General features: G+C 45.0%; 1 protein-coding gene across 2 annotated transcripts in view; it reads right to left on the minus strand.

Annotated features, from left to right (window-relative positions):
- The window catches only part of rbpms2a (RNA binding protein, mRNA processing factor 2a), a 108,042-nt gene that overhangs the window by 49,208 nt on the left and 46,772 nt on the right, over positions 1 to 12,062 (minus strand). For both annotated transcript variants that reach the window (XM_069902719.1, XM_069902718.1), the window contains exons 2-3: positions 11,155 to 11,232; positions 6,409 to 6,447 (exon numbers count right to left, since the gene is read on the minus strand). In XM_069902719.1, coding sequence (XP_069758820.1) covers positions 6,409 to 6,447; positions 11,155 to 11,232 — 117 coding nt within the window. The remainder of the gene's footprint in view (positions 1 to 6,408; positions 6,448 to 11,154; positions 11,233 to 12,062) is intronic.

The raw sequence follows: 12,062 nt of genomic DNA on the forward strand, positions 1-12,062 counted from the left end.
CGCCCCCCCCCCCCATCTCAACCACCTTTTCACAGGAGCACCTGTCTGGCTGCATTATTGTGTGGGCAGTAGTTTCAAAGCATCGGACCAGAAGTCTGTCCAGAGTATCATTTAAACAGCTGAGGACCACCGGTGTCTCCCTTTCCTCTATAACGCTGTCTAAACAGGGCTCAAGGAATTATAGAAGACCCTTTCCATCCAGCGCACATCTTCAACTCGCACCATCAAGGTGGTGGTACAGGAGCATCAAAATTCAGGACTGCCAGGTTGGGGAATAGTTTCTTCCTGCAGGTTGAGACTGATGAACAGTATCCCATAACTGAAAATCACCCCAAATATAAGTAACGAAGAAAAAAAGGTTTATGTGATCCTTATGTAGTACATTATGTGGTCTTGAGTATTCCCCATTGTCTGGGGAAGCTGTGGTTGTGGTACAATCTGAGGATAAATAAACTTGAACAGTGGAAGTGGTAGTAAACTCCACGGTCTCACAAAGGCGGCCTCCATCATCAGGGACCCCAACCACCCAGGCCGTGCCCTCTTCTCACAGCTACCAAAGGGGAGGTGGTACAAGAGCCTGAAGATGAAAACCCAACAGTACAAAATACAGCTTCCCCGCACCCATCAAATGGGCAACAAACCACAGACACTACCTTATATTTTTAAAATAGTGTAAAAGGGGGGAAAAAGGAACTTGCAGTAATCTTTGCACCCGTAATTCTGCCACAAAACAATGGACTTTGTGGTACACGGTCACGACAATAAATTCTGAAAATTGGTTTCCACCTGATGCACACTATCAACGACTCCAAAGGCTGAGTGAGGAACTATGGGCTTTAATACACATTGGATTTCAGCCGTCCCGGCTCCATAGAAAGGTGTAGGGAGGTCGATCTTTAATGGCCAGGTCACAGGGGTGGGGGGGGGGGGGCTACAGGGGAAATAGAGTCATCAGTGGGCGGACCAGCCACTTGCATGCAAGACAGCACTGTGGTGATACGACCACCAGCCGACTGCAGGGGGCGATCTCTGTACCTGCAGCAAGGCCACCTAAGGGGGCTGACTCCACCTGGCCGGCTGTCAATCAGCCGACCTGAATAGAAACCTGAGCAGGTCACATGGGGAGCCGCCAAGGCTGAAATAAGGCCTGTTGTCTTTTCTGAACTGGTGCTTGCTTGCTACCTCAGCACACCACAAGCACAGAACAGTATATACACATCACCACGGCGTCATTATTTGGTACCTCAGTGTGGACATTTCAATGCCTTCTTTCCAACCTCCGAACTTGGAAGAAATTTTAGAGAGCTTTCTCAAGCACTGGAATACCAGGAGTGTTCAAGCGCAGGCTTGGGACAGTGTGGATTCAAACGAGATTTACAAGGCAGCAACCAAACTAGATACCACCTGTGCCCAGAGTCTCTCATTTGCATTAACCTTGCTTTTTTAATATTTTGTTTAAGAATTTTAAAACCACATCCATGTATACAGATTCAATAAAACTGCAAAATGATTACACATGTCACACACACCCAACCCCTTATCCCTCCCTCCACCCTCCCCTAAAGTATATCAAAGAGAAAGGAAAAAAAATTGGGAAAATGCCAAAAATATAATGTCTCAATACAAAAAAATAGAACTAAGGGGGGGGGGGGGAGTTACCAACTGGACGGGCTTTCAAATTTTCAAACCAACATACTGTGGGTGCATTAACCTTGCTGACAGCAAGCACTGAAGTCAGTGCAATTTAAACACACAGGCCCAATTATGCCAAGTGATTTGCTCGGCTGGCTCTGCCCCACCAAAGCGACACATGGATCAATTTAAAGAAATGTCAATTCCAAAACTATTTCCAGATTCAGGATGGCGAAATTTTAACCAGATAAGGGCACTGTTTTTTTTATATATTGGGCTGCAAATGAATGCCAGAACCCATTGTCAAAGTTCACCCATCCATCAACTTCTCGGGACTTGTGCGGGAGAGGCTGCGCAAGGCAGGTTAGAGACAAAGACTACAGGTGCAATCAAAACATTGACTGTAGCCACCAACGAGATATTCTTCAAACTTTCAATTGGAGATTAAAAATATTTTGTTAACGGCACGTTTATCTGCAAATTACTCCCTAGACATTACATTTAACGTGCCGTACAGGGTGCCCAAATGTATTGTGGCTATAAAAATTCATTCAATTGAAACAGTTTACAGAGAGTTCCACAATATATAGCACATCAAGCGTGTAACTATGAAGTAAAAGCATTGCCTTGAGATAATCCAAAGAAAAAGGAATTTCTAGCCATCTACTGTTCATTGTTTCAAACAAATTAGGCTCAACGGCTGAGAATGTGGAGCTCGAGTTGAAACTGAATTACAACGTTATCTCCAGTAGCCCATGAAAAACACAAGGCTTTTTCAACCTCCCAAGACAAATCAATAACAAGATTTGTAGATTAGGGGAAAATATTCACGCGAAAACCGTGCACTTCTGGTAAACATTTTGGCTGACCTTCACCTCGAACTCAAGTTAGCCCCCCCCCTCCCCCATTGCTCTGCCCAATGCTGCAAAACTGCATGACTTCCAAATCTTTCGTCACAAAACCCCAACGTACAAGAACCCTACTTTTCCCCCGTCGGCAAAGAGGCTCCCCAACATTAGGACGATCCCAGCGCTACTCAACGGGGCAAGAATTCCAACCGGAAGGTCCACAGCAGCTCAGCTTCACTGTGGCGCGAGGTCGTGCAAACATTACTGCAGACTTAATAGTTGCAAGAAGCTTTAAAAATAAATGGGCAAACTTGCATGTGCTTTGGTAAAGGGGAAACTGAACTGAATCACCAAAATCTGCAGATGCTGTGATTGTGGTTAAAAACACACACACAAATGCTGGAGGAACTCAGTGGGTCTTACAGCATCGAGAGGTGAACATTTATTAGACGTTTCGGGCCTGAGCCCTTCAAGAATAAAAGAGGAAGGCATCTGAATAAAGAGTGGAAAATGGCAGGAGGTGGGAGCCCAGACCAAAGGATACAAGAGGAGAGAATCGATTTTGGATCTGTGAAAGGTGACAGAGGGAAAAGAGGACAGACAGAGCAGGGGGAAAGGGGGAGGTCTAACAGAAACCGAAGAAGTTGATGTTAATGCCATCTAGTTGGAGTGAGCCCGGATGGAGGATGAAGTGTTCTTCCTCCAATTTGCAAATGGTCTCAGGTGGTAATGCATGGTTGAGTGCGCACAAGGGGACGCATTTTTGGAGGAATACCTTGGGTGCTGTCAAGGAGTCACCCAAGTATGCATGCAGTCCAGGATAGGAAGGTGGGGTGGAAGAAAGAATTAGATGCTTCAATCTTTTCTCCTGAAGTCTCCAAGGACAGAGCTCGAGTGGCCAGTGAGCAATTATATGGTAGAAGGCATTAAGAGCATGGAACAATATAAAAAGTGAACAGCTGAGAGTGTCTACTTCCAAGAGTTTCAAGGTAGATCAAACTAGCTACTGTATATAGGCAAATAATAGCTGAATATTGGGGACCAATTTTTAAGGTTTTGGCTATTACACACATTCTAATTTTGACCATAGCAAGTATCTGCGTCGTTTGAGGGCGTCAGGAGCTCAGCTGGCTAGGGTGGCGGGAGCTCAGATGGGGGGGGCAGTCAGGGCTGGTGGGGTGGGGAAAGGAAGGTTGAATTTTTGCAGGGTATCAACTATTACTTGTGTATATTCGGTACATTATAGATGCATCTTTCAGAAGATGGGGGTTGGTGGGGGTTTCACTTAAATTGGTGCGGACTAGAAGGGCTGTTTCCGTACTGTAATTGTTCGATGGTTCTATATAGTGTTTGGACAGTCTAATGTCCCCTAGAAAGTACAAGGCGACCTTCACAAACTGAACTTGGTGTACTCCCTCAATGTCCCCCAGAAGCTCAGAGATCAGGGGAAAGAGTGTCGACGGAGTATTGGCCTGTAACTACCACTGTGTTGAGAAGGATCTAATGCTTGTTCAATTGCCTTCTCCCCCTCCTACCCAGACCAAATGGTAGATGTTCCAACACAAATTTCATGCAGAAACTGATCATTGTTTGGGAATTTTTTTGATTTTCCAAAGACTCGCAAATCAAATAAATATTACATTCTCTCTCCACGTAATATTTACTGAGTTTTTATTTTCCCCCTCCTTATCCCTTAAATTACACAAATGCCAGAAATACAAAAACCACCTAAATACCGACAAAAATCCGCCACGAGGCTGGAGGACCCCGGAATATTAAAACAGGTCGGGGGGCAAAAAAGAAACCTCATCGTCTGTGCCACATTCCCCATTTCATACTCTTAATTCTTTACCTCCTGGGACAGGTGGTTTCTTTTCTCTTATTCTGGGAGAGAGGGGGTGTGAATTATAGCTGAACACCAATGTGCCTCAGACTGGGCTGTTACATTTCCAATGAATGTGACATCTCTCCAGCAAATTGTAGGTGATTTTTTGCAGGGGAACGCAGCCCTGAATTTCCATCATGTGGTTTTTAGCTGGAAGTCGGACGTCCATGCAACACTGTACACTTCCTGGCTACTGACAAGGTGACCTTCACAAACTGTAATTTGGTGTTACAGAAGTAGGGGGGATTTGTGGATAATGAGGAGGGTTTTCGGGGACTGCAGAGGGATTTGGACTGCTTGGAAGAGTGGGCTGAAAGGTGGCAGATGGAGTTTAATGTAGATAAGTGTGAGGTGCTTCATTTTGGGAAGAAGAATCAAAACAGGATATATACAGTGAAGGGGAGGGGATTGAGGAATGCAGAGGAACAGAGAGATCTTGGAATAATGGTTCAGCATTCCTTGAAGATGGAGTCCCACGTAGATAGCGTGGTGAAGGCGGCTTTTGGCAGACTGGCCTTTATAAATCATAGGATAGAATATAGGAGCTGGGAGGCGATGTTGAGACTGTTCAAGGCATCAGTGAGGCCAAGTTTGGAATATCGTGTGCAATTCTGGTCTCCAAATTATAGGAAGGATATCAATAAGGTAGAGAGGGTGCAGAGAAGATTTACTAAAATGTTGCCTGGTTTGCAGTATCTAGAATAGGGAGAAAGATTGAGTAGACTGGGTCTTTATTCATTGGAGCAGAGAAGATTGAGGGGGGGGGGATTTGATAGAGGCATTTAAAATTATGAGGGGGTAGACAGAGTAGATGTGAATAGGCTCTTCCCCTTGAGGGTAGGGGAGATTGGAACAAGGGGTCATAAGTTAAGGGTTAGGGGCAAAACTTTAGAACATAAGAGGAAGCTTCTTCACTCAGAGAGTGGGTGGCTGAGTGGAATGACCTTCCCAAAGAGGAAGTTGCAGCCGGGTCAGTTTTGTCATTTAAGAGGAGGTTGGATGAGTGCGTGGAGGTGAGGGGGTTGGAGGGTTATGGGCAGGGAGCGGGTAGGTGGGGGTTTCACTTAAATTGGTGCGGACTAGAAGGGCTGTTTCCGTACTTTAATTGTTCGATGGTTCTGTATAGCGTTTGGACAGTCTAATGTCCCCTAGAAAGTACAAGGCGACCTTCACAAATTGAACTTGGTGTACTCCCCCAAAAGGTACAACTCCAGATCCTGTGGAAAATCCACCTTTGTCATTTCTTTCAGAGTGTAGGCCGTTTCCCCCCCCCGCCAACCCAGAAGGATCTCACCCTTATGCACAGCCAGGGGACACAGATCAAGCTTCCACCCTCCACACTGCAACTGAAGCACCATATCCGACTCTTGACTTGTCATTTTAAAATTGGTACAACTGATGCAAGAAATTATTCGGAAACGTTTAGCTGGAAAAGGTTCAAACAAAAATTCCTGGAAAGTTGGACACATTCCCTGAAGAACATTAAATTCTGGTGGTGCAAACAAAATTGAGCCTTAAAATCTTACCCACCCACAATCCAAGACTCTCAGACACAGAATAATACTTGTTTGTATAGAGGAAGCACTTATCCTACATATGCATCATTTGCATGTGTGCTTATGCCCAGCTGTGTGCTTTGCACTGAGAAACATAGGTTGGGCTTGTACAATCAGACAATATTAAACTCGACTCGGAAGCAATATCAGATATTGAGAATTCAAAACCAGATAGGAATTATTCTTTGAGAATTTAAAACCAGATAGGAATTATTCACACAAGCATGCTTTGCTGGGTTCCTGGATTAATAAGGCAGTCAATTCTCTCCCTCACTTTGCATTTCTCCGTGGGGTGGGGGGGGGGGGGGGGGGGGGGGAGAAATACTTATAAATGAAAGCTACTTGCTCCAGATTATAAAAATAGAGAAAATCTTACAATAAATCTCAATCTTACAAATTCAAATTCTCTGGCTCCAGCAGAATTCAACACAAGAAAAAAATAATTTATTGCTTTACAATCTTTAGATGCGAACAGAAAAATGCTTACCTGTTTTGAAGTTAGTTTGATCAGTGACCCTTCATACCCCTGCAGAGATTACAAATGATAGAATTACATGGAGTAGATATTCAACACATTGCTTCTTAAAAGTATATTAAAGTGATCATAAATCAACTCACTGACAGTTAAGAGCAGCAGTGAACTTCAAAACTCAGTCAGATAGGTTTGTGACCCATTAGTGGAAGATTTACACCAAGGAGTGCGTAGAATCCAAATCACAAAAACTTCACATTCAAACAAACGCAGGTGGGATATCGTGTAGGCAAGTGGTCTCATTTGCTGACATTATTTGAAGCCCCCGCCCAAAATTTGGGCACAAGATTGTGCATCTATGCAAGAAATCAGGCCTACACCAATGTTGAAGCCTCGCCAAAAGGTCACAGAAGTTGGGTCGCAAAAGCCAAGGTGGGGTGGGGGGGGGGGTTAGGCATCACATCTTAATGGGGGGGTGTCAAACAGCAGTGCCTATTCCAACCATCCCTTTCTCTGGTGTGGGGCAAGAGACTGAGAACCACTGACGCGCAGCAGAGGGGTTCCGCTACGGAGAACAAGTCAAAAAAAAAATGATGGAAATCTGGCCAATACAAAACACTGGAGAGACTGCAACCCTTCATTTGCACAGAGAGGAACAACGTTTCAGGTCTTTTGGGAAAGATGCAAGCACATTTTCGGCAGGGAGGGAATGACTTTTGATGAGTTTACCAGGACTGTGCAAAAGGGCTGTCATCTCCGAACCAGTCATCAATAACCCTCACCCACCTTCTGTCCAACTGAATACCTCATGTCCAGTGTTGTCAAATGGCACGAATTATATCCAGCAGGTAGAACTGGTTTCTCGGATAGAAACCAACATGCAAAAGTATCAAATGGTTTCTTGATGTATTTGTAATCATTCCAGAATTTTGCAATATTTTTCCCCCCCAAAATAAACCTTATTCAATAAAATGATACACAAAAGGAAAACCGTGCAAAGTATTTTTTACACCCTGTGTCATATTTATATAATAGCAAGATAATAGGCCCATCAAGTCTGTTCCACCACTCTAAACACAAGCTGATCCATCCACCCATTCAGTTCCAATCCTTGGGCTCTCCCCGTAACCCTTGATGCCCTGACTAGTCAAATGCCTGTCAATCTCTGCCTTAAATCCACCCAACGACCTCGCTTCCACAACCGCCTGTGGCAACAAGTTCCACAGACTCGCGACCCTCTGACTAAAAATGTTTCAAGTTGACACGCTTTTATCCTGAAGAGACGCCCTCTTGCCCTAGAAAACCCTGCCGTCGGAAACATCCTTGCCACATCTACTCTGCCTAGGCATTTCAACATTCAAAATGCCTCAGAACCCCTCCCCCCCCACCCCCCACCATATTCTTCCGTACTCCAGCAAGTACAATCCAAGAGCTGACGATAGTTTCTCATTTGCTAAACCGTTCATTCCTGGTATCATTCTAGTAAATCCTCTCCCACGCCAGCATGTCTTTTCTCAAATACAGCGCCCAAAACTGCCTACAGTCCTCCAAGTGAGATCTCACCAGTACTTTTATAAAGTCTCAACACTACATCCCTGGGCTCTTGTATGCTATCACTCCAGAAATTAATTGCACTCGCCTTCTTCACCTCCGACGCAACCAGAAGGTTAACCTTCAGTCCTGCACTAGGACTCCCAAGTCCCTTTGCACCTCAGAATTTTGAATTTTCACCCCATCTAAATGATAGTCTGCTTGTCTATTTCTTCTACCAAAGTGGACGACCATACACTTTCCTACAGTGAATTTCTTTAGGGACAGCATAGCAGCTTACAGCACCAGTGATCGGGACCAAGGGTTAAACACAGAATTCTGTTGACATTATGGTTAAATGAAGAAACACATGCTGGAGAAATTCAGCAGGTCCAACGGTGCCTTTGTGTTGAAAATACATCAATGTTTCGGGCTTGAGCCCTTCATCAAGGTGGGAGGGAACATGAGAGATGTCTGAACAAAAAGGGGGAGGGGGTGGTGAGGGAGGGAGATGATAGGTGGGGGAGGTCTCGGTGGAGAGAGAAAGGAAGTAGGAACTGGAATAACTAGTTAGAGGGGAGGGAAGAAGGGCAAGCTGATTGCAGTGAACTCTATGTTCATGCCCTGGGGTTGGAGAGTGCCCAGGCAAAAAAAACGAGGTGTTGTTCCTCCAATCTGCGGGCAGTCAGGGTAGGGGTAGCGGGAAAGGCCGTGGACAGACTTGAGAGTGCGGCTCAGAATTGAAATGGTTGGCTACGGGGAGGTCGCTTTTGTTGCGGATGGAGAGGAGGTGCGTGGCAAATCTGCGACTGGTCTCTCCGATTTTGAGAAGGCCACAGAGGGACCAGGGGTTAGAATCCCGTAGGAGTTTGCATGCTCTCCCCGTATCTGCGCGAGATCCTCCCCCTCCCCACCGGAGGCTCCGGTTTCCTCCCACTGTTTGAAATGTATCAGAGGTGTAGATTAATGGGGTGGCACGGACTTGTGGGCTGAAGTGGCCTGTACCGCGCTGTACATCTCAAGATAAGTTTCTCTTTGCTGTTGCATTTTAATGCTATAATTTCCAATGTAGCCACTTGGGCTGATGCCCCTCTGAGAGGGAGTGGGGAAAAATCTGGGGGTTGTGAAGAGCCTCAAAAGGTTCCAGTGTAGTCCAAATATCACCCGTCTTCCAAGATACTTCAAGAGTCCTTGTTCACAGCTCCAATTAGTGACTAGTGTTCCAAAACCACTCAGATGTACCAGAGTTGTGAAAAGCAGCCTCATTTTGCAAGCATGCTGTGGCAGAATTGCCAAGTGGACTTTTTGATTTGACAGACTTCACCCTTTGGATTAAAGACTCATTTGAAAGCTCTTTAATCTGCTCCGTCATGCTCTGCATTTCAGGATTGTACCAAAACCGCAAAGTTTCCACTCTTGCTCAAGGAGCACAGTTCAAAGTGGTTAAATCGAGTTGCTTAAGTAATGATGTAGCTGAATAATCCAAGGAATGAAGTACTGGCCTTTGCACTAATCAAGCAGGCCGTGGTCATCACAGTAATAACCTTTTTTTTTTTTAAAAATCACTTTGGTCTTCGCCATAGAAGGAGTGGGATTTTAAAAGTCTTGGAAGTTTATTGGATTGCATGATTAAAATGCTCGAAACCCAGCCAAAGTGCTGGGACAAGATTGACAGCTGATGTTATGACTACTCGAAGATCTCAGTCAGCACTGTTGGATTAATCTACCAATTACGCTCTCAGTTTATTAAACACACTTGCATACCAGTCCACCAAATGTTGGAAGTCCCAGACGCTAGCCCAGGGGACGACCTGCATTGTACAAAGGCCTCTTCTTGCAAATGTGCCGTCTTCAGAAAACCCACAGAGGACGGGAAACTTGACAGGCAGCGAGAGACCACCTCTGCTCCCCTTGTAATTAAAGCCAAACAGGTTTATACAAGCCGTTCTAATTTTGTCGTGAAGAAACCCATTCCCTTGATAGATTCCCCTACAACAGGCCGTGGCAGTTACCCAGTAATTTGCACCTCAGCAATTTTCCCATTGTACCACACCACTAATCAGGTTCAGTACCAGTTATGGAGTGGTCAGTAAAGGTCCACATTGAGTAATGGGATCTTGGCTTAAAAAGGTACAACGTAATCCAAGAATATCCAGCACCACACATTCAATCCTGCACCATCCACGTGGAATTTGCACTTCCTCCCGTGGTGGCACGAGGTTTTACCCCACTCCTGTGCTCCCACATCCCAGGGGCATCAGGGCTGGTAAGTGGATTGGCTGTAGCAAGTCTGGGGTAGAATCTGGGAGGATCAAAAAGTGGGATGCTTGATTACACGGGTCAAATTCCCCCCCCCCCACCCCCACAAAGGTTTGTTTCCTGGGGGAAAAAATGGATTAAGATAGACAACTTCAATTTGACTACAAAGGTAATTTCAGATTTGCTGCAACCTGGAGGAAGTTAGAAACATTCACTTCTATTGGATTTAGCTGCGGTTAAATCGCATCACGATACCGACACATTGCATTAGTTCAGTCGGCCTAAAAATGTTTTGGTGCTGGTTTCGTCTGTACTCGGCAACTGATGCCTCTCGTGTCAGTGTCCCAACACTAGTCAGCCGGCGTTGATGGATTCCAGTTGCCCTGACCCCACCTTTCACTGCGTTTGTCGTTGGGGGTACCACGATCAGCAGGGAAGGGGAATGCAGAAAGTGAGTTTTCAACGACACGTTGTACTTTGTGGTTTTGCTTGCTTGAAGCAGACTTAAAATATGACAGGAAATCACAAAAATCTTTTTTAAAATGACACACGATAGGAAAATGTTAAGATGATTTGTGATCAGAAGGCCAAAATCCTTAAAATACACCTAAAAGTGTTCAGGAAGTAAAATCTTCATTGTCCAGTGACACCCAGGTGGGTGTCAAGAGTTCTGCCGTGTGAGCAAAGGACCAGAAACCTCACTGCAGACCTGAGAATTTACTCAGAACTGCACAACATTGCAACCTCTGTAGCACAAACCCTTTGAATAAATTCAGTGAGGCAGTTGGAACATTAAGTTTTGGAGAACTAAAAATATTCCATCAAATTACACAAGCGTTACATAGTTTGATATTTTAAAAACCTCTCGAGCCAAATGATTGCTTTAGTTAAAACCACCTTGAAAGGCAGGAGGGCTTCGACAACCCAAAGCAGCAAATACGTACAATTACAAGAAACCAAATTCAGCCTTACCTTAAAAGGTCGGAAAAGGAGATACAATTCTCGAGGTTTAATATCCATTGGAAGACCACTGACAAAAAGTGTGCGGACCTGGGGGGGGGGGGGGGGGGAAAGAAAATAATAGTTTATAAAAAACCTGCTGCCTTTAATTCAAGTTTGTTATCTGGACGGCATGGTTAGCTAATACTGTTAGTGTCGGCGACCCAGGTTGGAATTTGGTGCTGTCTGCAAGGAATTTGGACGAAATCCCCATGTCTGTGTGGGTTTCCACTGGTAGCTCAAATTTCCTTTCAAAACGTACAGGGGTTGTAGGTCAATTGGGTGGCACAGACTTGTGGGCCAAAAGAGCCTTTTACAGCGCCATGTCTAAATCTACAATATGACTGTACAGGCAACCAGACAAAACACCATTTGTCTTGACCAAGGTGCACACACCCACACTTCATAATCACATAACCATATATAACCATATAACAATTACAGCATGGAAACAGGCCATATCGGCCCGTCTAGTCCACACCGATTTACGTGAACTCCACTCATTCCACCTACCCGCTTCCTGCCCATAACCCTCCAACCCCCTCACATCCATCCTCTTAAATGGCAAAATTGACCCTACCTCTTCCAGAAGGTCATTCTACTCGGCCACCGCTCTCTGAGTGAAGAAGCTTCCTCTCATGTTACTTCTAAAATTTTGCCCCCTAACCCTCAACTTGTGACCCCTCGTTCAATCTCACCCACCCTCAAGGGAAGAGCCTATTCACATCTATTCCCCTCAATTTGAAATACCTCTATTAAATCCACCCCCCTCAACCTTCTACGCTCCAATGAATAAAGACCCAGTCTACTCAATCTTTCTCTGTATTCTAGATACTGCAATCCAGGCAACATTTTAGTAAATCACCTCCTAACTTATTGAT

Source organism: Narcine bancroftii, chromosome 11, assembly GCF_036971445.1.
Source record: "Narcine bancroftii isolate sNarBan1 chromosome 11, sNarBan1.hap1, whole genome shotgun sequence".
Classification (NCBI taxonomy): domain Eukaryota; kingdom Metazoa; phylum Chordata; class Chondrichthyes; order Torpediniformes; family Narcinidae; genus Narcine; species Narcine bancroftii.